The 27,237-nt window shown below is 40.2% G+C and overlaps 1 protein-coding gene across 2 annotated transcripts; it reads right to left on the bottom strand.

The window, feature by feature from the left end:
* Window positions 1-1,002: 1,002 nt before the first annotated feature.
* On the bottom strand, window positions 1,003-24,654 carry xkr4 (XK related 4). Of its 2 annotated transcripts, XM_069687754.1 has the most exons (5): window positions 24,602-24,654; window positions 23,590-24,435; window positions 13,758-13,957; window positions 9,426-9,780; window positions 1,003-7,847 (listed from the first exon to the last, which is right to left on the bottom strand). In XM_069687754.1, exons 2-5 carry the CDS (start codon window positions 24,282-24,284, stop codon window positions 7,247-7,249), a joined length of 1,851 nt encoding a protein of 616 aa, XP_069543855.1. In that variant the 5' UTR covers window positions 24,285-24,435; window positions 24,602-24,654; the 3' UTR covers window positions 1,003-7,246. The 2 variants fall into 2 exon arrangements, with proteins under 2 accessions (XP_069543855.1, XP_069543854.1); XM_069687753.1 differs by having other exon boundaries at window positions 23,590-24,648.
* Between the last annotated feature and the right edge of the window lie 2,583 nt (window positions 24,655-27,237).

Raw genomic sequence — 27,237 nt, 5'->3', positions numbered from 1 at the left:
CCTTCTACAGCGAGAGGGAAACCCACCACCAGTCTGACATTAGAGAACTACAGCACCTGTTGCAAATTAATGGAGGATCTCCTTTTGAGACAGAACCTCATCAGTGACATTAAAAATCAATAAAGTTGAGTTCATCAAATATTAACTCCAAAGACCGAAAGCAATGAAACTGTGTGGTAGTCCACTGCTGCCTTGTGCACAATGTGTGACATATCGCAACAAAGAAATCCATGTTTTTTTTCTACGAGTTTAAAAATAACTGCCAAAATGGAAATGAATGACCGGTATCGTAATTCATCATTAATATACTGATATTATAGCAATCTTAATGATATCAGATTAGTTATTGTCCCACATTTTGAATATTACAATATCGTGATATGGCATAAGTGTTACAGTTTCCTGATTTTAATAGATATTGTCAGTGAAAAGATGGAGGGTATCTGTTCATAAAACAAACTGAGGTAGCTTTATGCTCAGTACACCTTAGCATACATCATATCTAATGTGTCATATATGTGTATTTCATGGGATGGTGATGAGGAAACAAAGGCTACACTGGATTTCACAGACACTGAAAATAAACTCATAGAAAATGCTTTGCTGGATCTTAAACATTATAAGACTGCATTTACTCAGAGGAGGCGTCACACAACAAATCGTTTTCTTAGTCAGCGGTCGACATCCAGTCACACAATTCAGCAACGAACGGGTCAAATGTATGGAGTCAGATATCGATATCAATGAATGCACACAGACAAATTCACTAATGTGTTATGGGATTTAAATGTCAATTACTCCTTCTAAAACAATGTTTTTAATAGACACAAAAATAGTTATCATTCTCGAAATAGGTAAAAAAAAAATTCACAAAAATAACATGGTTCATAAATATAATTTCTGATGCACACATCTTTCATTTGTTTTTCCTCTCTGTCCTTTCTCCTTGTAAACTACTGCAGATATCAACTCTCGAACTTCATGTTCCTGATCTGGTCTTCTCACCGTCACCGTGTGCTTTCTTTAGGAGGATTTCTTGGGTTTCTCTTCATCATACTGCCATGACCTTAAAATGTAAAGTGCCCTGAGATGACTCCCTATATAAAGAACATTTAATTGAATTGCATCGAATTAAACCAATAGATATTTGTTTATGCATCAGAAATACATTTTCATAATTTGGATTTGTTTACATTTACATACAATGGTGAATATTTGTTGTGTGCAGTAAAAACTAGTTTTGAGGAGAAAGTTATGAATATTAAAATCCTGATATACATTTGTGCATTCATTGATATACAGACTGATCTGAGTTAATACATATAAGTCAAGTATTGTATAAAATAATAACGATGCTTGTATTACTGGTTATATTTTCAGTGTGGTTTGTGTATTTGCTGAAGCTACCAGCCTGATTTTCATGAATCCTGGTAGAAGAGTGAGCAATTTAGCAGAAATCTTTCAGTGAATCTATCATTGTTTTCTTTCCTTATAGTACAGTAGTTGGTCGTTATGTCAATAACATCATGATCCACATTACAGACCAGAAATGTTCTGGGATTCACGCTGTCAAACTTGAATGTATTTTGACCTTATCAAGACATATACAGTGGTTGCATTGTTGCATTTAGCATGTTGTACAGAGGTCTGTGCTCTCCGAGTGCCCTTCGACCTTATTTCTTGAATTTCTTGCCAGATTTGAGGATATTTTTGAATGTTTAGTTTCACAAAAGCAAGTGTGGGCAGAGAATAACGATGTGCTTTAGGTATTCCTCCAAAGGAAAGTCTCATCCAGTGTGACACCTCTGACCTTAAAACTTTCAGCTGTCCTTACCAGATAATCCTGACAACATGAATTAAATAGTTTACTGGGCGTGAGTGAGAATGAGTAGATTTGTTTTCAGGTATAAACTTGGTTTGTTGGATTCTTGCATCCTGCAGATTGTGTGAATGCAGACTCGTACAGTGTGTGCCAAACTCTAACTAACAGTATTGTGCCGTCCTGAAACCTGTGCTTCTTCTGCTCGAACGCAAACAAACAAACAAACAAACCTGACAAGCAACAACAACTCCTGCCGTCTACATTACGCACAGTGAAACTAACCACCAACAGTTCAGCGGGAACTTCAGGTGTTATGCTGATAGTGGCTAACGTAGCCTGCAGCGGAGATGAACAGGCTACCGAGGTCTGGAAAAATCACTTCTGTCAATTTCCCTCCATCTTGTCATTTTTTTAAAACTTTCAGTCTTTGAGTCTCCGACTCAAATGACATCACTTCAGGACATTTATCCAGAGTTACACAGCTCTGAAGCCATAAAAAGGCTTTATGAATATGATCTTCTCAAATAAAAGTTCCCTTTTAAGAACACCAAAATCTCAATATTAAGTAAAAGGCAAAGAAATAGAACAAAATGAAATAAAAGCTAAAGGCAGAATTGCTGAAGCAGCAAAACAATGAATTCCTCCTTAAATTCCTCAGTACAGTAACACACTGCACACACGAGAACACACACACACACACACACACACACACACACACACACACACACACACACACACACACACACACACACACACACACACACACACACACACACACACACACACAGTTGTGTCGTGGCAACAAAACAGATGAATTCATCTTAAAACTATGTATGTAAATGAGGTGAGATATTGTTCTATTGTTTGATGAACCACATTCAAAACTGGGAGAAAAAGAGCAGCTGATGTTAAAGTATACTTAAAAACCTTGACACCGTGTTCGCACATTTCAACTGCACATTATGTTCAGTTTACATTTCTGCAACCGTTTTCAGTGTTCAGAGTTTTGGATGCATTTGACCGATGCATCACAGCCTCCGCTGGTTTCCATTCATGTCTGAATGACATGAAGCTTTAAGTGTTACAGTTTAAGAAGTCAGCACTGAATTACTTTACAACAAGTGTAATTTTAACAATAACACAACTGAAGAAACAACTTTTATCCGAGATTGTAACTGCTGGAAAACAATCTTCCTCGTGGAAGAGAAGATAAAGTAAATTGGAAATTGGAAAATTCAGCAACATGGTTTGCAATCAACATGCAAAACCACAAGTGTGTTTGACAAAATACAGCAGGTCTGTTTCTACTCACAGACACATACTGCAGTTCACATTTTACATTTCTGATTTGTCACCACTGACAAAACATAATTATTGGAAAAAAATGTATTTAAAGATGAATCTAATAGAAACCACAGAGGGAGTGGGAATATCCTAAAATCTGCCAGGTTGGTGGATCGTGGAAAAACACCCTCACGGGTCTCTGTGGTATGAAACGTTTCAAACAGAGACAGAAAAGAGGAGGCGAGGTCGGAGCAGCTCGACGCCCGGAGGCTCCTGATCGTCCTGTCCAGGCTTTTGTGCGTTTCTCTCCTCGTGCCAAAAGAGACAAAAGACATTTCACTCGTGATGTAACGAAACACAAAAGAGAACCTGCACGTTTCTTTTTGTGCAGCCTGACTGTTACCATGTGAACACACTGCCAGAGAGGAAAATCCTCAACACGGTGGATTGGACCAGCAGATCCCCAGGGATGTTTGAGGGTTGGGATTACATCTGCACATCTGCATATGTTAATAATAATAGTGATATCAGTGGGACCCACGAAGACTGACCATGATGGCTGTTCCTCCTGCATCCTGTGATCTGAATATCCTTCTGCTGTTAGAGGACTAGTCGTCACCTCCTTTGCTACGGTGGAGTCTGCGATTCTGGAGAAAGATAATTGTGGATATTTAAACTCAACAACCAAATAAATAGAATAAATGTAGACGCTCGGCTCCCCAAATTCATAGACGCGCGTTGCCGAGGCAACAACACTAACAACTGGACTTCCAGCCCCACAGGGTGTGGACGTTCAAACTAGTAAGAGTTCGTTGTTTCGATTGAAGTTAACCATACCTATGTAGTCAGTGTGGATTTAATTCAGCAAATAATAAGGTTGATAAATGTCTTTTTTCCTTCTTTGAGAAAGAACATAATGTGGCTGTAAGGCTGATATGAATTCTGTTGTTCATGGTTTCAAATACAGTGTAACTCAGTGACCTGATGCAGTGAAATCTGATAAACTATTGGTGGATGACTTGTAACAACCAATCAGGACGTAAAGGAGGCGGGTCTCTGAGAGACGTGACGTCAGCCAGGTAGAGCCGTCCGTAGAGGGAAGAACTGTCTGCAGAGGCATCTTCTAAAGTGTCCTTACTGGAGATGACGGACTGTTATGTCCAAATGTTCGGACCTGTAGGAAGTTTGTAAAGGTAAACGCCCTCTTTGTGTTTTATAAACTGCAACCGTAGTTATTACAAATGACTTATTTAAGTGGGTGCTGGCTGCAGAGATCAGACCGGCACATCCGGGAACTTTGGCTTTCAGAAACGTCGCCGCCCCCTTTTGGGGGAAAACTAACGACTCTGTAAACTTCAGTGTAAAATTGCGTTTGAAAACCGATCTGTTGTAAACCACCGGATCAAAATGACTTTAAAAACGGCACGGTGGCACCATGTCTAGGAGTTATATGTCCACTCTACCTTCCAGAGAACACGCTGGATAGATGGAAAAGTTGAATTTGAAGCCTCCTTAGCCACTTCAGTCTTCCCTTGTATAGAGTGGAGCCACAGAGCCTTCAACCAGGATCTTTTTTAGGACATGACAGGGAAACAAATACGAGTTTCTCACATCATTGTCGGTGCAACTAACCACACAGCAACTCTTCATCATGGCGTTATTATTTAAACTGGTTAGTTTAAAGCAGAAGTTTGGAGAAAAGTCTCGACTTCCTCCGATTCTCTGTTGTTGTTGATGAGGGTTTGTTTCCCCCCAGAAAGGGGCGTGGTCATGAGAGCCCGCCCTGGATGACGAACGGCCGGTCTGATCTACTGATATCAGGTCTTATAGATTGAAAGTTGGGGACTAGCAGAACATCCTGGACCAGTTTCATGCTTCTCTGAGAGGACTTCAGCTGGACGGACCGGACCGCTGTGTGACTCCTCTGGTGCCTTGAACCGTCCCGCTCTGTGACCACCGGACCTCACCTGGTTTTCCGCTGATGCCTCATCACATCCCACCTTCACCAGGTCTTGAGTAACCATATTATTCTATATTAAGCTCGCTGTGGACTGTTTACGCAAGTGAAGCGCAGGCCGTTGGGAAGATCCACATTTCCCTCAGATGTAGGCTGTTATCTAAGTTATGAAGACAAACTCTACTTGACTAAAACTACAACATATCAGCTGAACGTCCAACCAAACATGAATTTCCACGACCTCCGACCTTTCTGTAAACGCAAGCAAACACGTCACAACTCGAGGCTTTTAGAAAATGTAGAGTTCTGATGTCGTGAATACCACAAGAGGGTGCCGTTCATGTGGACTCTTCTCGTGTACAAGGTAAATACGACATTTGAACGCAACATGTGGGATTTTCTTTCAACACATGCACAGAATTGCAGACTCCATATTTAATGCCGCCTTGCCATCATAAATGTCCCCTCAAAACATGTTTAACTTAAAGAATCTTGAAAACTAATATTCACGTCATCCTGATTCGGGCTTTCATCGTGGCACTTCCTCACTGAAGCCCGTGGACACCAGTTGTGTTGTGTTGCTCGCTTGTTTAAATGTGCTGTTAAATGTGAAAATGCTGAATCAGCTGGATGACGAGGAACATCTTTAGATGGTGATGTGTGTCGACGTGTGCTTTCACTGATCAGCGACGGCAAAGACCCAATTCAAGCATCCTACAACGAGTCCTCCTGAGCTGCTTCTCTCGTTCAGACACCACACACACACACACACACACACACACACACACACACACACACACACACACACACACACACACACACACACACACACACACACACACACACACACACACACACACACACACACACAACGTATTGCCAGCACATGCATACTTAACCACAAAAAACTCACAATTACTTCAGTACCTTCTACTTTATCTCTAAAGTAAAAAATGCTGCATGTAGTGTCAGAGTACTGTACATCCTGGTGCTTGGTTAGTTTGGCTGATGGCTGCTTGTCTGTGTTTTCTCTTCTCCTTTCCTGTGTCGTCCTCTCCTCTCCTCTCTTCGTTTCTTTTGCTCCATACTCTCCTCCACAGACAGGCAACGATTGGCATCGTTTGCATGCTCAGCCAAGTGTGTGAGGCTAAACCGCAAATAGTTGATTTGAGCTGCCAGGAAGATTTTTTTCTTGGCATGGTGTGAGCGTGACTTATTTCCTTCCAGGAGAAAGATGGTGAGCTTTGTGTCTGTCCAACTTCGACCTCCTCCTTCCCTGCTCCCTTTGTTTCCATCCAGCCAGGTGTGATTGATGTCATCCGAACAGAACAGTGACTGAGTGTAGATGCTACATTGACCACTGTCTCCTTGTAGTTTACTTCCTGTCTGTCGGCGTCCAACAGAACCGTCCAAGAGGGACGAAAGGCCCCGGTCAGAGGAGGACGTTTTTGGACGACCCAGCCATCTCCAAGTTGTTCTTCAGAAGCTCGAGGACATTTCCAAGGAACTTTATTTTGGCACTAAGAAAATGGGAGCGATGCGTATTATCCTGGAGATGTTGATGGACGTCTCTTCCGGTTGTGGCTGCGATGGGATCACAACATCAGAACTTCCAAACAGGGACACCAACACGTTAAGACAGACAGTTTCAAGTTTTTACTAAAGCTGAATGAGGGCTTATTTCCTCACCTCGTCACATTAGAGCCATTTGTGTGTAATTCTGGTGTTATTTAGGTTCAAGTGGAATACCCAGTGACTTACACTAGTCTTGATGGACATATTCTTATTTCACCCTCAACTCTTCCAACTTCAACTACGCACTGCATCGTCCTCTCGTCGGGCTCGAGCAGAGTGTCGAAGATCACTGCTGTTCGTATTCAGTCCACACCAGACAGGATTTCCCTGATGAGTCGAAGTAAAAATAACAGCAACAGTCCTACAAACAACCCAAACACATCCAGTGACATCAGCGGAACTGGTCCCACGTCGCTCCTCCGATCGCTGCCGACAGTCCTGAACGCTCCCAGGTGATGCTGGGGACTAGAAAAGGAAAAGGGGGACTGGGAGATGGAGAGTTAAGTTGTTCGTAGTAACAAATTCTTATTGCCACTGTCCGTGTTGCTGTTTTACGTGATGACCTTCGAACGCTGCAGCCCTGCGTGTGTTCTGAGAGCCGGCTGGAACTATAACGTGGTTTCATATTCCAGCCGCTCCTGCACCAGAGCGTCGTCCTTGTACTGCAGCCGGGGAGGAGTCACGGAGCAGTCTACGGCCAGGATGGCTTTGCGTATGCTGCGGTCGAGGACGTGACGCTCCCACGCCGGGTAGCGGTTCCTGCAGAGGTCGATCTTGATGACGGTCTCTTCTAGGCGTGGAGCGCGTGACGATGGCGTGGATGGCACTGTGGATCGGACCTGAAACACGGGCATGCAGCCGTCCCGGTCCGAATACTTTCCCGTGTCGCGCTCCAGAGTCGCGGTGGCACCTCGGTTGGAGCGCAGCGAGTTGGTGGCACCGTCGGACGGTAGCGTGGAGAACTGAGCCGTGGGGTCCAGGTCGAGGCCCTGGCCGCTCGGAGAGCGGCCAAAGCGGGGCCCGTTGGGATGGAAAAAGGCATAGTACATGAGCATGAACACCACGCCGGTGAAGAAGCTGCTGAAGATGACGCAGAGTGCCGGCACTGCGAAGGCGTCGGTGGTGTGAGGCGACCGGTAGAGATACCACAGCGCACTGAGAGCAGCGTTCTCCACCAGGATCACCAGGTAGTAGATGAACAGACGACACCTGAGAGGACACAAGAGACATGGATCACATGTACTGTTTGACAATATCATACAAAAACACAGTATTTTGTTGACAAGCTGGTGTACTACTACTATTACCACTATTACTACTACTACTACCATTATTACTACCACTACTACTACTACTATTACTATCACTACTACTACTACTATTACTACCACTATTACTACTACTACTACTACTACCACTATTAATATTACTACTACTACTACTACCACTGTTACTACCACTATTACTACTACTACCACTATTAATATTACTACTACTATTTACTACTACTAATATTATTATTATTACCAATACTATTACTACTAATACTGCTACTACTACTACTACCACTATTAATATTACTATTACTAATACTACTACTATTACTACTTCTACCACTATTAATATTACTACTACTACTACTACTATTACTACTACTACTACCACTATTACTATTACGACTACTACTATTACTACTTCTACCACTATTAATATTACTATTACTACTACTACCACTATTAATATTACTACTACTACTACTACTTATTACTACTATTACTACTACTACCACCACTATTAATATGACTATTACTACTACTACTACCACTATTACTATTACTACTACTACTACCACTATTAATATTACTACTACTACCACTGTTACTACCACTATTACTACTACTACTACTACTACCACTATTAATATTACTACTAGTACTACTACTACTACTACTACTACTACTACCACTATTACTATTTTTACTACTATTACTATTTACTACTACTAATATTATTATTACCAATACTATTACTAATACTGCTACTACTACTACCACTATTAATATTACTATTACTAATACTACTACTATTACTACTTCTACCACTATTAATATTACTACTACTACTACTACTACTACTACTACTACTACTACTACTACTACTACCACTATTACTATTACTATTACGACTACTACTATTACTACTTCTACCACTATTAATATTACTATTACTACTACTACTACCACCACTATTAATATTACTACTACTACTACTACTACTACTATTACTACTACTACTACTACTACCACCACTATTAATATTACTATTACTACTACTACTACTACCACTATTACTATTACTACTACTACTACTATTATTACTATTACTACCCCGTTATTTAATTATTTAAAGGGTCAATTAACCCAAATTAACCTACAATTAAATAAAATACCTATGACAAATTTAAATCACCAGTAAAAATAGGCTTGTGTCTATCCATCCAGTCTGAATATTTAATGTATTGTTTGATTTTGAAGCAGTAGCTTTATATCGCTGATATTTTGCTTTTCTGAGTATTTTGGGTGGTTAAATCAGTGAATTTAATTTTATAATTAAAAAAAAAAAAAAGTGTTAGTTTCTGCTGTGGAAAGTGTGACGTGGGACATTTGTTGTCTTGTTAAATGGCTTGAAAAGTTTTCGAAACCCCTGAATTAAAGAAAGTTCAGTCCCTGAAGCTCAGCTGTTTCTCTTCAGGTGTGCGTTACACGGAGTGGAGTTGTGTGTTTTCACCTTGTCCGTCCCTCCTTGACGTTGAACCAGGAAAATATGTAGATTATGCCCACCACCATGTCGAACACAATCTCCTCCCACTTGCTGATGCAGAAGTCTGTTTCACAGTGGACAATCCAGAAAGTCATGATGCACCAGTGCAGCACGATGAAGATACCAAAGTAGAGCTGGAACACGGAGGCGAACAGCGCGAAGGTGATGACTCGGGCTGCTATTGTGAAGAAGTGCCAGCAGAACTGGATGATGACGGCTAGATAGCTGATGGGCTTCTTGTCGTCCCGAGACTCTCGCAGGGCCTTGTGGTAGGAGGCGAGGGCCCAGGCCAGAGAGATGAGGGAGGCTGCTGCTGTCATACCTGCAGCAGATAGAAACACTGCGTTTAACTTCAGAGCAACATGACAGGAGGAATACAGAAACACTCAACGTTCAGGATCCAAAGTCACATGGGAAGATAAGTATCTGTCTGTGAAACCAGAGCAAAGACTGCTCCACGATGTTTTGACCAATCAGCAACCATCAGTGACGTCATCATTGGTTTGTAAACATTATGAATCCTCCAGTTCAAATTCTGTCCGTCACCATCTTGCGAGTTCGGAGCAGTTTGGAGCAGGAAGTGACCATATTTGGACGAGCTGGGGGAGGAGCCAGAGGTGGATCTGACCGATCTGATCGGAAACCTGACGATACTACGTCCCGCCCACCGATAGCTGTAACCTAACTGCACCACAGGCCTGTCAATCAAACAGACACGCCCCCAAAAACAGGTCTTCTTGAATCTTCTTTTCTAATGAATGAGGGATTATTTTCAGATGGACCTCCAGAAAACTAAGAAGAAGGAGTGACTTTAGCTAACAACACCGAGATAACTGATGGACACATTTTATTCACTTTGGATTTGATGAGAGAAGTTGAATGGGAGTCTATGGAGCCGGAGGCTTTTTGGAGCCGACCTCTAGTGGCACTCGCTGGTATTGCAGCTTAAGACACTTCTAGTATAATAGTTTATATTTAACTTGGCCAATGTATTTTGCCTTGTGGACACAATTTGCTTCCTATTTTAGATGAAATAGCCTTTGAGTTTAATACTTAGCACAAGTGTTGTACAGCAGTAGAGGTGCCACGGCCGTATTGGTGACAGGTATGCGTGCCATATTTGTTACCTATTTTTGTGTTATTTGTGCCGACTATTTTTGTATCAATTTTTCAATATTTGTGTATTACTTTTCATACAGAAATAAAAGATAAAAAGACCCACAAAATGAGCATTTATAGTTGTGTACAACTTAAAGCCCCTGGCTTCATATGTCTAGATCAGCTGTGTGGAAAATTAGCTCCTTAAAGAAATCTTTAAAAATCCATCACAGACTTGTTCATAAGTATGTTTTAATTCATCACTTGTCACAGTTAATCCTGGTGGTTTAGTTTTATCATATTCAGATTCCTTCTGTCGCTGTAGTCTGTTCTCGTTGTTTATTTGTCTCTCTGTGTCTTCCTTTCATTCGGTTATGTCTGTCTTTCCTTTGAGGGTTTCATGTTAACTTCCTGTTTTATTTTGGTAACTCTCCTTTAACTTCCTGTCCTCTAGTCTTTCCAGCTGTGGTTGATTGTCTTCCCGCCCTGATAGTTTCCAGCTGTGTGTAATTAACTCCTCCTGAGTATAAAGTCTGTGTGCTTCCCGCCTCCTTTGTCAGATCGTTGTCATGGTTACGTCCGAGGTGCTCTTCCTAGTGTTTTGTAAGTTTTGATGTTTGACCCAAGTTTTTTCCCTTTCTGGACTGTTTTCCTTTCACTGTTTTTGGGATCAAGGACTTAATATTTGTGAACTTTTGCAGTTTAATTTGTGGAAACCAGTAAAGTAGTCAAAACATTACTTTTTGTTTGTCGTGCACTTGAGTCCAAAACCCCTGAAAATGCGACATTACTGTGTTCATCATGTTGTCTTTTATCATAAAGCACTTTGCAAAGTTGATGAAGGTTCAACAGACTTGTCATTGTTCGTGCTCACGGATGATTCTTAGTGACACAACACAAAAACCCAGTAAACCCAACAGTGGAGCAGACGTAAAGATTTACATTTAAATAGGTGAAGGTCAAAGGTCAAAGATCAAAACTAAACATGGAGAAGAAGCGTTCAGGTTTGATGCTTCAGATATCTGGAACAAACTGAGAACTTCAGTTGTGCTCGAACACTGTTTTTTTTTTTTTTTTTTTAAATCTGCTCCGCTGCATTTTGTTCAAACAAATTATTACTAATTTTTACATTTTACTGTAACTTCCAGTCTTGTAATTGTAAAGTCTTTTAATTTTTTATTTCATTATTTCTAATTTGTACATAAATCCTTTTTTTTTTTTTAAATCTTACATTGCTTTTACATAATTAATGTCTTTTATGTTTGATGTAAATATATATATATATATACATGTATATACATACAGTGGGTACGGAAAGTATTCAGACCCCTTTAAATGTTTCACTCTTTGTTTCATTGCAGCCATTTGCTAAAATCAAAAAAGTTCATTTTATTTCTCATTAATGTACTCAGCACCCCATCTTGACAGAAAAAAACAGAAATGTAGAAATTTGTGCAAATTTATTAAAAAAGAAAACCTGAAATATCACATGGTCATAAGTATTCAGACCCTTTGCTCAGTATTGAGTAGAAGCACCCTTTTGAGCTCGTACAGCCATGAGTCTTCTTGGGAACGATGCAACAAGCTTTTCACACCTGGATTTGGGGATCCTCTGCCATTCTTCCTTGCAGATCCTCTCCAGTTCCGTCAGGTTGGATGGTGAACGTTGGTGGACAGCCATTTTCAGGTCTCTCCAGAGATGCTCCATTGGGTTTAGGTCAGGGCTCTGGCTGGGCCAGTCAAGAATGGTCACAGAGTTGTTCCGAAGCCACTCCTTTGTTATTTTAGCTGTGTGCTTCGGGTCATTGTCTTGTTGGAAGGTGAACCTTCGGCCCAGTCTGAGGTCCAGAGCACTCTGGAAGAGGTTTTCTTCCAGGATATCTCTGTACACTTCATCTTTCCTTCAATTGCAACCGGTCATCCTGTCCCTGCAGCCACCATGTTTCACTGTTTCACTGTTGGGATTGTATTGGGCAGGTGATGAGCAGTGCCTGGTTTTCTCCACACATACCGCTTAGAATTAACGCCAAAAAGTTCAATCTTGGTCTCATCAGACCAGAGAATCTTATTTCTCATAGTCTGGGAGTCCTTCATGTGTTTTTTGTCAAACTCTATGCGGGCTTTCATATGTCTTGCACTGAGGAGAGGCTTCCGTCGGGCCACTCTGCCATAAAGCCCCGACTGGTGGAGGGCTGCAGTGATCGTTGACTTGGTGGAACTTTCTCCCATCTCCCTACTGCATCTCTGGAGCTCAGCCACAGTGATCTTTGGGTTCTTCTTTACCTCTCTCACCAAGGCTCTTCTCCCACGATTGCTCAGTTTGGCTGGACGGCCAGGTCTAGGAAGAGTTCTGGTCGTCCCAAACTTCTTCCATTTAAGGATTATGGAGGCCACTGTGCTCTTAGGAACCTTGAGTGCTGCAGAAATTATGTTGTAACCTTGGCCAGATCTGTGCCTTGTCACAATTCTGTCTCTGAGCTCCTTGGACAGTTCCTTCAACCTCATGATTCTCATTTGCTCTGACATGCACTGTGAGCTGTAAGGTCTTGTATAGACAGGTGTGTGCCTTTCCTAATCAAGTCCAATCAGTTTAATTAAACACAGCTGGACTCCAATGAAGGAGTAGAACCATCTCAAGGAGGATCAGAAGAAATGGACAGCATGTGAGTTAAATATGAGTGTCACAGCAAAGGGTCTGAATACTTATGACCATGTGATATTTCAGTTTTTCTTTTTTAATAAATTTGCACAAATTTCTACATTTCTGTCAAGATGGGGTTCTGAGTGTACATTAACAACTTTTCACTCTTTGTTTCATTGCAGCCATTTGCTAAAATCAAAAAAGTTCATTTTATTTCTGTATATATCACTGTATATATATATATATATATGCACATTTCAACAAGGAAATTAAAAATGGTTCTAATAATGACGATAATAGCAACAGACCACACCACTTCAAGGAAACAAAGACACAATAATCACATGCACACTGGAGCTTTGACATTTAATGTGACATTTAATGAAAAAACAAGAGAATTGTTTTGACATTTTTTGGGCTTTTTTTTCTTTTGAAAAGTTATACATTTTTGGCATCACTATGATGTTGCAGCACTATGTGTGTGTGTGTGTGTGTGTGTGTGTGTGTGTGTGTGTGTGTGCATGTGTGTGTGCGTGTGTGTGCGTGTGTGCGTGCGTTACCTTGCACAGCCTGGAGCTTGTGTGTCTGTATGATGATGCACAGCTGCAGCACCAGTTGCGGAGCGCTCTCCAGAAAGGTGGCCAGGAGATGCAACATGCTGACATCTGCGAACTCGTAGACCATCCTCCAGTAGTAACGCCAGCGCTCCGTCTCAGAGCTCTGACGGCTCCGAACGCCCAGGTAGATGGTGTGGAAATACCTGGAGGAAACATCATGTTTTAACATCCACCAGGCAGGATGAAACACAACAGCACAGTTCAGACCAAAGAGTCGTAACAACCCTTATCAGATCCCATCTGACCGAGTATCCTCATTTCCATGATGCAATCCCATTAGCTGCCGGACAGAGGAAGGATTGGGACGGCCGTAGGAGTAGGAACCTGTCGGTGATTATTACCCAAATATAATAAAATAACAGTAATAGTCAGTCATTTTATTTTAAGCTAGAATAATAGAAAAATAGAAACTGTTAAGGAGTTCAAAGTGAGGGACATTTAAAGATCTGGTCAGTTGTTTCCTGTGGGGTGCCTGTTCAGTGTGAGAACACACATCTCATCCGTGAAGGATCACTAACTGTTACTGTACTTTATAAACTGTCACTCGGTTATGGCTCACCTGTCTGAGGTGAAGAAAAGAAGCAACACATTGTCATTTGTAAATGTGAGCATCTCTCTGGCTTTGGAAAGAAAAACTCCTGCAGAGCTGGATGTGACAAACATAACTTCAGCAATTTCAATTCAACATTTGATCATCTACAGTACATTATATCATAACAAAAAAAAAAGAAAAAAGACTGAAGATAAGTAGAAAACTGTTCTGTACAAATGAATATACATTTTATAATCTTTTTGGAAATCATGGACACCGCGCCCTCTGGGCTAACAGTTCAAAATTATGAAGAATTAATTAAAAATATGACAAAGGAGACCCTAAACTGTTGAGCAGCTGAGATCTTACATCAAGTGAGAACGGGACCACATTTCACTTTCTAAACTCCAGAAACTGGTCTCCTCAGGTCCCAAACGTTTCCAGAGTGTTGTTAAAAGAAGAGTTGATGCAGCTCAGTGGTGAACATGATCCTGGAACAACTTTATAGAGACGTGATGCTGACATCAGATTCACAATATTTTTCATAAAACAATAACATTTCTTAGTTTCAACATTTGATCATCATCATGTTGTTTTTATTTACAATTTACACAGCACACGTCTTAATGTTTTTGGAAACAGGGTTATAATATAATATAATGTAAAATAATATAAGATAATATAATTTTTTTTTTAAACTTTAAAAGAAAAACATGCACTCATCAGCACACACACAGCAGCTCCTGGCAATCCAACTCCAACTGTACCGCTCTACACCAACCAGAGGCAGGAGCTCTTTTAATGAAGGGAATTCTCTGCTTCTCCTCAGTCTGCCTGTGGCCCACATTTCTGTCTGTAAGATATTCTCTTATTCATTTCTATTCTCTCGCTCCATCCGCCTCTGAAATATCAGTAACACATGGCAGTTGTCTGGCAGCAGGCTAATGGGCTGTGAAATGAACTTCCACTGTCAGTTAAGAATTTGAAAATTAAATCTGAGCAGACAGCAATAAAGCTGCATCCTGTTCATTAAAGATGGACCTGACACGTCTCTGTGTGGGTATGTGGGTGCTGAGAGACCGCTGAGTAAACGGGACATTTTCCTGGTTTCTTTTTGGTCATGCTTCAAATAATGCTAAAATCATTATGGCACATATTTATGTTAATTTGTTATTTAATTTGTCAGTGTTACATTTTTAGTGACTTAATATGAAAGTGCAGGAATTTAGTAATGACTGCAGAATGTAATTTAAACACATGGACTGTACAGGGGGACAGTAAAGAAGTGCTGCTTCAGGGGAACTGTTGACACCGGAGCTGTTGCGTGCAGGTTGCTTTAGGGTGTGACTCCAGCTCACTCCCGAACAGGAAGAACTGAACTCTTCGTGTCGTCATTGCTGCTGAACTTTACCTGATTCTTGCAGGATATTCATCGGATATTATTATTGCTGTGGAACCATCGCTAGGACCCGGAACATCTTGTCTAAAACCCTCCAGTGAAACTATTTTAATTTTACACAAGATTGGACCAGCGTTGTTAAACTTCATACTCAGTAGTGCCTCTGCAGGCTGCATCGCGCCTCTATTTTTTTGCTTCCCATTGGAGGATTTGAGACGGTCATGTCTTTGAACATGATTTCATTTCATCTTTTTACAACCCAATTTAAAGGCTAATTTTTTGTAGATTTCCTTAGTAGTTCTAAACTTGATATATTATTAGAAATTAAAGGATGTATGTGTGGGGGAATAAAAAGTATTTAAAAATCTATTCAGAAAAAATGTATTTCTTGTTTTATTTTAATTAAATTTTGATCTAAAAATGCCCAACTTTACAGCTTTGGTTTCTAATTTGTATTAGGTCCAAAAGTGAGGCACAACTAAGGGGGGACCTACTTTGAGTGACAGCTGGGTTATGTTGCAGTTGTTCATTTAACTTAGAAAATATAATTGTATTTTTAAAATGTAACCAGTCGTTACATGGTTGTCACAGGACAGCACCAGCATGAATATATGATGATAGCACTTCTGTAAATTAAAATACCTAGCTATATAGAAAGCAACCTTGTAAATTGAAAGCAACATGTAAATTTCAGCATACACATTAATGCAGCAGTTATATTAATCCAGAAATATAATATATAATATAATAAACTGACATTTGCTGCAGCAGGTGCTCATGTTTACGTGTCCCAGTCAGAAGTTCTGCACAACTGAAGCCGGGTTATCAGAGTCGGGTCCATTTCAACATACAAAGAACTGCAATAATCCGACCTTGAAGTAATGAATGTGTGAGTGACCTTCTCAAGGTCTTTAAAGAAAAAAGGGTTTGACCTGACCTGAAGCTCTTAGCTGAAAGAAACTGGCGTTGACAACAGATTTAATCTGCAGGTCTAATTTGAAAGGTTTCTTTACGTGAGGTTTAAACCACAGAACCAAGACACGATGAAAGTATCAGGTGACACTGCTGGAAGCGGAGCGGGTTCGAGCCAAATTTATACAAATTTCCTTAGAAATTCAAGAATGGGAGGATGTGAGGCCACTTTCAACTTGACCTTTGACCTCTGAAAGATTCAATTTTAAATCCACAAACTCAAATCAGTTCATCAACTGGATGTTTGTGCCAAATTCCATCACGTTCCCAGGAATAGGAGCGACAGATAAGCTGAAAATATAATGTCCTCGGCTATCTCCGGCACGGAGACATACAAGTCTATAGAGAGTAAAATAGTGAGTTTTTCTTAAATGATTGCAGTGTGTTAAGTTCCTTGATGTCTCCTGGCAGGTCACTCTATAGATGAGACATGCTGCTGAATAAAAGAAGCTAAACAAATTTACCATGAAGGAACAGATCCTCTGTGTCATAATAATCAAGAACACTCAGAGGTCTGTGAGGTTTTTAGGAAACTTTCCTGACGTGAAACTGCAGCACATTTATAAAGTGAAACGATGTGTCCTGGATTGTCTGATCTGATCACATCTGATCACATCTGATCATCTTCTGGACAACAAACGAGGGTTCTGGGACGTATGTGACGACATCCTTCTAGCAGTGTGTCCACTCACGCATCCTCAACGCAATGAAGGAAACTCCTCCTCACCTGATGTCATCTATAGAAGTGATCAAATATATATTGTTTCATAATCCTGAGCAATTTGAGTGATGCGGTTCATCTAATCCTTATATTTGAATTAATATTTTTATGTTTTTTGCAAACTCCTCATCAGGGAACGGGAGGGAAATGGTAAATAATGTTTAAGGTGGCACAACAAAAAATGTCTAAATTAACATGGACCTTTATTCACAAAAATAGCTGGTTTTCAGGATGAAACTAAATAACGGCCACACCTCTCCTGTACACAGTGACACGGGTCCTCAGATAATATGGATGAGGTGAAGTTCCCTTTTAGATATCATGGAGTGATATTCACACTCCAGTAGGGCTGTCGTGGTTTGGTGGGTCAACAACTCACGATACCTCAAAGACTCTCCAGGTGTTTGGCTGAAAGTCTGAAACTCCCCACCGGCAGGTCGGACTTCTGCTAACACTGAGAGAAGTGGACAGATCCGGATCAGACTACATTCACACTGTCACTGAAGCTGTCCCAGTTCTGACTGCTTCACTCACGTCCACTGATCAGAACCGTCAGGTCATATTCAGTCTTAAAGCAACGCCATCACCATCAGCGCTACCAGTGTGACCACAGTTATGCTATCTTTAATGTACAGTACATCTTTCTGGGGCTGTTTGAGACAGAAATGCACATAAATCTGGTTATTCAGATGGTGTCCATTTGATCAATCAAGCATTGTAATTCTATCACGAAGCCCACAAGATAAAAGATCTGATTTTTTCTGTGTGACAGGACATTTAAGACACTGGACCATTTGTCCGTGTACTAAATATTCAAACTGCGTTCTCTTAGCACATAAACATTTGAAGGCAGCTTCAGTGTCCCAAGATCTCCTCATGTTTCGTAAAATTTTTTCACACAGCTGAGCTCCATCCAAAGCAGCTGAATCAGCTTATTTTATGTGAACAAACACACACATTCTTTTTTTTCTGTCTTTTAGCACAATTAATTGTTCAAATGTGTTTAAGCACACTTATGTGGCAGAAAGGACGGAGGAGCCCTTTACCACCATGACAGGAAGGAGATCAATGACCACACCTATGAGCTGGAGGACGTCGCCAGGAAACAAAGGAAGCATGAGAGGGACTGAAGGAGGAGATGTTTCCAAGTTTAATTCAGTTTCTGGATGAATTTGCTCTAATGAAGAAGAAGTGATTTATTTAGAGTCCTTTAAGAGACATTTGATTTTCATATCTGGACTGAATTTGATTTATTGGACATTTTGTAATTCCCAATCATGAACAATTCATTTGATTAATGTTTTGGTGAAATACAATACAAATCTTAATTGATGAAAATGAATCTTCCCAACTGTTTTGCATTTAACCCTCCTGTTGTCTTAGGGTCAAAATGACCAAGTTCTATTTTATTTTAATATTTTTTATTTTTCTTTTTTCTTTAAAGAAAGGCCTCCTTGTCACCAAACGATCCCAAAAACTATAAAAAAAATCAAACAGAACTTGGTTGAACACAGCTGTGGGTCATTTTGAAGCAGAAACACACCACGGCTGCGGGTGGACCGAGACGGTTTGTGACAGGTGAGTTAAAGAGACTCAAGGCAGTCGCTGAATGTTCTAATTAGGTGGTTCGATCGCTTTTGGTTTGGACATTTTGTGGTATTATGGTTTAGTACAATGATCAGGTGCCTGTTTGTCAGAGAGTGACGGCAGCTGTAGGGCTCCAGTGAGAACCATTATTATTTACTGGATCTTTAACTGAGGACTTCTGAGAGGAAAATACCTCCCAGGTAACGTTATCATCTTTGTACACAAAGCTTTAATTCCAAATGTAGAGGAAATTTAATCCACAATTTAACCAGACAGACGAACAAACACTCCATCCAACACTTCGGCTTCACACCTGACTGAACGGACCAGCAGAGATGGTAATGATTAATATTATAGGCATACTCAGTTTAAAAAACAAACCTTCTCACAGTATACAGTGCATCTGGAAAGTATTCACAGCGCTTCACTTTTTCCACATTTTGTTATATTACAGCTTTATTCCAAAATGGATTAAATTCATTTTTTTCCTCAAAATTCTACACACAATACCCCATAATGACGTGAAAAAAGTTTGTTGAAATTTTTTGCAAATCTATTAAAAATAAAGAACAAAAATATAACACGTACATAAGTATTCACAGCCTTTGCTCAATACTTTGCTGAAGCACCTTTGGCAGAAATTACAGCCTCAAGTCTTTTTGAGTATGATGCTATAAGCTTGGCTCCTATTCTTGGGCAGTTTCTCCCGTTCTTCTTTGCAGGACCTCTCAAGCTCCATCAGGTTGGATGGGGAGCGTCGGTGCACAGATATCTTCAGATCTCTCCAGAGATGTTCAATCAGGTTCAAGTCTGGGCTCTGCCTGGGCCTCTCAAAGACATTCACAGAGTTGTCCTGAAGACACTCCTTTGTTATCTTGGCTGTGTGCTTCGGGTCATTGTCCTGTTGGAAGATGAACCTTCGCCCCAGTCTGAGGTCCAGAGCGCTCTGGAGAAGGTTTTCATCAAGGATGTCTCTGTACATTGCTGCATTCATCTTTCCCTCCATCCTGACTAGTCTCCCAGTTCCTGCCGCTGAAAAACATCCCCACAGCATGATGCTGCCACCACCATGCTTCACCGTAGAGATGGTGTTGGCCAGGTGATGAGCGGTGCCTGGTTTCCTCCAGACATGACGCTTGGCATTCAGGCCAAAGAGTTCAATCTTTGTTTCATCAGACCAGAGAATTTAGTTTCTCATGGTCTGACAGTCCTTCAGGTTCCTTTTGGTAAACTCCAGGCGGGCTGTCATGAGCCTTTTACTGAGGAGTGTCTTCCGTCTGGCCACTCTACCATACAGGCCTGCTTGGTGGAGTGCTGCAGAGATGGTTGTCCTTCTGGAAGGTTCTCCTCTCTTCACAGAGCAACGTTGGAGCTCTGTCAGAGTGACCATCGGGTTCTTGGTCACCTCCCTGACTAAGGCCCTTCTCCCCCGATCGCTCAGTTTGGCCAGGCGGCCGACTCTAGGAAGAGTCCTGGTGGTTCAAACTTCTTCCATTTACGGATGATGGAGGCCACTGTGCTCATTGGGATCTTCAATGCTGCAGAAATGTTTCTGTACCCTTCCCCAGATCTGTGCCTCGATACAATCCTGTCTCGGAGGTCTACAGACGATTCTTTGGACTTCATGTCTTGGTTTGTGCTCTGACATGTCAACTGTGGGACCTTATATAGACGGTGTGTGTCTTTCCAAATCATGTCCAATCAACTGAATTTACCAGGTGGACTCCAATCAAGTTGTAGAAACATCTCAAGGATGATCAGTGGAAACAGGATGCACCTGAGCTCAATTTTGAGTGTAATGGCAAAGGCTGTGAATACTTATGTATATGTAATTTTTTTCATTTTTGATTTTTAATAGATTTGCAAAAAATAAAAAATAATTTTGCGTCATTATGGAGTATTGTGTGTAGAATTTTGAGGGAAACAATGAATTTAATCCATTTTGGAATAAGGCTGTAATATAACAAAATGTGGAAAAAGTGAAGCGCTGTGAATACTTTCCGGTTGCACTGTACATGCTTCCTTTAGGTAATATTATTAGAAAACCCTGCATATGTTTCTATTGTTATGTAAATGACACCCAGATGTTTATCCATGAAGTCAGAGGAAACCAGTCATTTCATCAAACCTCGTATTTTATCTGTATAACTTTTATTCTGTTGGTTTATTATTTTGTCTATTTCCACCCTGATGTATAATAACCACTAATATTCTAGGAGGTGAATTAATGGTGAGTGAGTGAGGCTTCAAGGTGCTTTTGAGCAAGGCAGGGGGGCGTGTCAGTTTAGCAGACAGCCGTGGTATGAAGCGACGTTGAGCTGATATGCTTTGTTTTTCTGTATTTCCAGTAAAGGAATGTTTAAAAGTTTTGCACGCCTTGACGTCTCCTTACAATTTTTTGTACTTCTAAATTCAAATGAATTTATATTATCTGGCACCAAATAACTGAAAAACTCCCCGTCTGACATGGTTATGTACGAGGAGTCACTCCGGGTAGCAGGTTCTCTGAAGCTAGCGCTGTTGAAAAGCCTCCAGTTGATCCAAAATGCTGCATTGAGAGGACTGAAGGGATTTAGAGAGAGATCATATTTTGTGTGTGACCTGTTTATAAAAATGAAAAGTAAAATAATCATATTTATCAGCTACAAAAACCACTAACAAGACAAAAGCAGTAATAATTACAGTCCAATCAGACCACGAACATTTGGATGCGTTGCGTCACTGGTTCCTCAGAAAATCAAGCCGGAATCAAGAAAATAAAGTCAGAAGATCCTGAAGTCTTTCAGTGATAGTGTCTTCTGTCTTTAAGATAACACACAACGTTTGGTAACGACTTGTGATTTATTTTTTAATTTTTTTAAGTAGCTTATTTTTTCAGTTCATGCCATGCCGTTAAAATGTATTTGTGTATTTCATAAAACTGATCTCTTAATGTGCAAAATATCAAATTTATGATGCAAATTGATAAAAGTGTGTTGAAGGAAGCAGGAAAAAAAAGAATCTGGTGAAGTAGTTGCTGAGATACATGTCTTCGTTGTAGCACCATCTTGTGGCTGTTTGCTCCAAGGTTTGGTAAACTCCTTCTTCATGACGTCATAAAGCTTTGTTCTCATTGGAAACTCCCAGCTGCTGAATTTTGATTGGGTGCAGCCACATTGATTATGTAATCAAAGCAGTATTTTGAAAAAAAGTTGTAAAATAATACGAGTCACTTTACCAACTTTGAACTTTGATAATTTGTCTTGTTCTTGAGTTTTCCATCACATCACCAGATGGACTTGTTCAGATTTCAGTTTTTAGAAGTGCTGTCAGGACTCATCAATCCTCCCTTTAGCTTTAAGCTTTAATACAACATTGATAAGAAGTCTTTCAAGTAAAAAGCAAATATCGATATATTAGCAATTCAATTACAACTGCTGATGAAGAGGAACGGATACGATCAGAAACGGTGAATTTAAAGCGCCTGTGGGGAGAGATGTTTGAGAAAACAAACTTTTGACACTATGAGTCACCGCCAGCTTGTTTAATAACGCTTCTTGTGTTTTTTCAAAGCAATTATATATAAAATAGTAACAATTGGACATTTTCAACTGGTCATTTGAGCCTAATTAGACAAAAAGACAGACAGACAGACAGATTGAGATTGTGTGGCAATTTTTTTCACAATTTTGTAATGAGTCAAACAATTAATAAAGAAAATAATTATCAACAGATTAATAATATATTTTCTACTCCACTACTAAAATATTAGCTCCATGATGATCAGCTTCATCAACAACATGCTACAGCTTTCCACACTAAAGGTGATACAACGTCCAATAATAGGCCAAGCTTACAAACCTCCAACAGCCCTGTTGGCTCTGTTTCTGTTCTATACAGCGTACGGTAGGTTTCCTTGTACTGAAGTTAAGAATGTGAATGATCTCTCCAACCACTGGTGACTGTACAGCCTATGAACTCCAGGTCAGGCTGCAGGCTGCACTGTTACCAACAATAAACTGTCTGCCACATGAACCTCTGCTCCTGCAGAGCTTTAATGAAGGACTGTGGGCTGTTGTCAAACAACCACCATGTGCATGTGGAATTAACATTCATTCATATTCATGAATCCACCCTGGAACTGTTTGGGCAGTGGAAGTTCACTCAGGTGGCACCAAGAGGGAAAATAACAACAGCCTCAGCAGCACTGACACGAGGTGTCACTAACAGGCCCAAACACACCGTGGACAGGACAGTTGTGGCTCGTGTTGTCTCTCATGACCCATCACTATGGTTAAGAGAGGTAAACACAGCAGCCCATCATGTGTGCTGGCCTGTGGAGGGGGAGCATGCTAAAGATGGCAGCCGGTAGCCATGCTGGAGGAGCGGGCATCCCAGGGACCAGCAGAGGAAACTGCTGTCACAGCAGCCCTCTGCTCATTCATTCATTTATTACACACACACACACACACACACACACACACACACACACACACACACACACACACACACACACACACACACACACACACACACACACACAACATCATCATCATTGCTAGATACTGCACGGCCTCCATCCTACCTCCATATCTGGCCCAGCTGCAGGATGTGGATGACCGACTGGCCGAACCAGACGCAGAAGGAGTAGTAGGCCGACCGCTTCCTGCTCCGGCCGCCGAGCGCGGTGCTCGCGGTGCTGTTGGTGGTGGTGTTCTTGCTGGCGGTCGACGCCTGTCTCTGCGGCGTCGCCGGGTGGTGGTGAGCGGTAACATCACCGTGTGAGGCCGAGCCGCTCAGCAGCTTATTCCCGTCCATGTGGGAGCAATCGGCCGCAGAATCGGCGCCATCCTCGGTGCTGAAGTCGTGGACGAACCATCTGAAGCTGAAGACCTGGACCGAGAAGGAACCCAGCACCACGAAGAAGAGCGTCAGGCCGAACCACCAGTAGTCGCGGCGGAGGTAGTAGTCGACCGAAAGCCACACGTCGGTGCCCACATCGGCGAGGTACACGGCCACTGCAGCTACGATCCACAAGCAGTCCCAGACCGTGTACCTCTGCAGCTCCCTGCCCAGGCGAAGGCACGTCGCGTTGGAGCCTCCCCCACCGCAGCACCGCGACTCCCCGTTGGCGAAGTCCCCGTCCCCGGTACCCGCAGAGTCTGGCTGGCCGCCCGGGTGGAGCCCCTGCACCGAGCCGGAGTGCTCCGAGTTCTGCAAGGGGGTGAAGGCCACGTCACTCTTCTTCATCTTCAGGACCCCGTCCGATTTAGCCGCCATTATTAGAATCTTGAAGTATTACTCTCGTGTTTCTCCTCCGCTCCTCCCCTCCTCCGCTCCTCTACCCCTGCCTCTGTCCGTCGACACCCTTCTGCGTGTCTCTCCTACTCCTCCTCCTTTCTGGGCAGGACTAGCTCCTCCACACTGCCGTCTGCTCATAATACAGAATAAAGACAAAAACGAAGACAGAAAGTAAGGCTGGACTCGCTCCGGTATTTTGGTCCATATCACGTGTTCGTCGGAGCTGCTCTCCGCCTGACGATCCGCTCACATTCAGTCGACATTCGGGTTTTCCGCTTTGTTTCCTCCGAGCCTACCTGGACGGATTCTGCGTCTGCGGCTTGTCACTCTGCCCTCGAAGAGTCCTTATAGCATGTCGTCCAAAATATATATATAAAAAAAAAGTCATACTATAGCATGTCGTCCAAAATATGAAAAAAAGTCATTCTATAGCATGTCGTCCAAAATATATATATATAAAAAAGTCATACTATAGCATGTCGTCCAAAATATGAAAAAAAAAGTCATACTATAGCATGTCGTCCAAAATATGAAAAAAAAAGTCATACTATAGCATGTCGTCCAAAATATGAAAAAAAGTCATACTATAGCATGTCGTCCAAAATATGATATAAAAAAAAGTCATACTATAGCATGTCGTCCAAAATATGAAAAAAAAAAGTCATACTATAGCATGTCGTCCAAAATATATATAAAAAAAGTCATACTATAGCATGTCGTCCAAAATATATATAAAAAAAGTCATACTATAGCATGTCGTCCAAAATATATAAAAAAAAGTCATACTATAGCATGTCGTCCAAAATATATATAAAAAAAATCATACTATAGCATGTCGTCCAAAATATGAAAAAAAAGTCATACTATAGCATGTCGTCCAAAATATGAAAAAAAAAAGTCATACTATAGCATGTCGTCCAAAATATATATAAAAAAGTCATACTATAGCATGTCGTCCAAAATATGAAAAAAAGTCATACTATAGCATGTCGTCCAAAATATGAAAAAAAGTCATACTATAGCATGTCGTCCAAAATATAAAAAAAAAAGTCATACTATAGCATGTCGTCCAAAATATATGAAAAAAAGTCATACTATAGCATGTCGTCCAAAATATATATAAAAAAAAGTCATACTATAGCATGTCGTCCAAAATATGTAAAAAAAGTCATACTATAGCATGTCGTCCAAAATATGATAAAAAAAGTCATACTATAGCATGTCGTCCAAAATATGAAAAAAAGTCATACTATAGCATATCGTCCAAAATATATATGTCGTCCAAAATATAAAAAAAGTCATACTATAGCATGTCGTCCAAAATATATAAAAATATATATAATAATGTCGTCATACTATAGCATGTCGTCCAAAATATATGAAAAAAAGTCATACTATAGCATGTCGTCCAAAATATATATAAAAAAAAAGTCATACTATAGCATGTCGTCCAAAATATATATAAAAAAAAGTCATACTATAGCATGTCGTCCAAAATATGAAAAAAAATATGAAAAAAAGTCATACTATAGCATGTCGTCCAAAATATGAAAAAAAGTCATTCTATAGCGTGTCGTCGAAAATATATATAAAAAAAGTCATACTATAGCATGTCGTCCAAAATATGAAAAAAAAGTCATACTATAGCATGTCGTCCAAAATATATATAAAAAAGTCATACTATAGCATGTCGTCCAAAATATGAAAAAAAGTCATACTATAGCATGTCGTCCAAAATATATAAAAAAAAGTCATACTATAGCATGTCGTCCAAAATATGAAAAAAAAGTCATACTATAGCATGTCGTCCAAAATATATATAAAAAAAAGTCATACTATAGCATGTCGTCCAAAATATATAAAAAAAAGTCATACTATAGCATGTCGTCCAAAATATGAAAAAAAAGTCATACTATAGCATGTCGTCCAAAATATGAAAAAAAAAGTCATACTATAGCATGTCGTCCAAAATATATATAAAAAAGTCATACTATAGCATGTCGTCCAAAATATATATAAAAAAGTCATACTATAGCATGTCGTCCAAAATATGAAAAAAAAGTCATACTATAGCATGTCGTCCAAAATATATAAAAAGTCATACTATAGCATGTCGTCCAAAATATGAAAAAAAGTCATACTATAGCATGTGGTCCAAAATATGAAAAAAAAAAAGTCATACTATAGCATGTCGTCCAAAATATATATAAAAAAGTCATACTATAGCATGTCGTCCAAAATATGAAAAAAAGTCATACTATAGCATGTCGTCCAAAATATGAAAAAAAGTCATACTATAGCATGTCGTCCAAAATATGAAAAAAAAGTCATACTATAGCATGTCGTCCAAAATATGAAAAAAAGTCATACTATAGCATGTCGTCCAAAATATGAAAAAAAGTCATACTATAGCATGTCGTCCAAAATATGAAAAAAAGTCATACTATAGCATGTCGTCCAAAATATGAAAAAAAAGTCATACTATAGCATGTCGTCCAAAATATGAAAAAAAAAGTCATACTATAGCATGTCGTCCAAAATATGAAAAAAAGTCATACTATAGCATGTCGTCCAAAATATGAAAAAAAGTCATACTATAGCATGTCGTCCAAAATATGAAAAAAAAGTCATACTATAGCATGTCGTCCAAAATATATATAAAAAAGTCATACTATAGCATGTCGTCCAAAATATATATAAAAAAAGTCATACTATAGCATGTCGTCCAAAATATATATAAAAAAGTCATACTATAGCATGTCGTCCAAAATATGAAAAAAAAGTCATACTATAGCATGTCGTCCAAAATATGAAAAAAAAAAAAGTCATACTATAGCATGTCGTCCAAAATATGAAAAAAAGTCATACTATAGCATGTCGTCCAAAATATGAAAAAAAAGTCATACTATAGCATGTCGTCCAAAATATGAAA

Source organism: Brachyistius frenatus, unplaced genomic scaffold (assembly GCF_029030835.1).
Source record: "Brachyistius frenatus isolate BFR_SWC_R1_liver_20210118 unplaced genomic scaffold, ASM2903083v1 Contig_486, whole genome shotgun sequence".
In the NCBI taxonomy this organism is placed as follows: Eukaryota; Metazoa; Chordata; class Actinopteri; family Embiotocidae; genus Brachyistius; species Brachyistius frenatus.
The sequence above is the reverse complement of the archived record's forward strand: the minus strand, read 5'-3'. Positions and strand labels throughout refer to the sequence as shown.

Coding starts and splice junctions, on each gene's coding strand:
- xkr4 (XM_069687754.1), bottom strand. CDS start 24,284: ATGGCGGCTAAATCGGACGGGGTCCTGAAGATGAAGAAGAGTGACGTG. Junction 9,781..13,757: donor CAAGCTCCAGGCTGTGCAAG/GTAACGCACGCA, acceptor TATCTGCTGCAG/GTATGACAGCAGCAGCCTCC. Junction 7,848..9,425: donor GTCAAGGAGGGACGGACAAG/GTGAAAACACAC, acceptor GTGTCCTCTCAG/GTGTCGTCTGTTCATCTACT.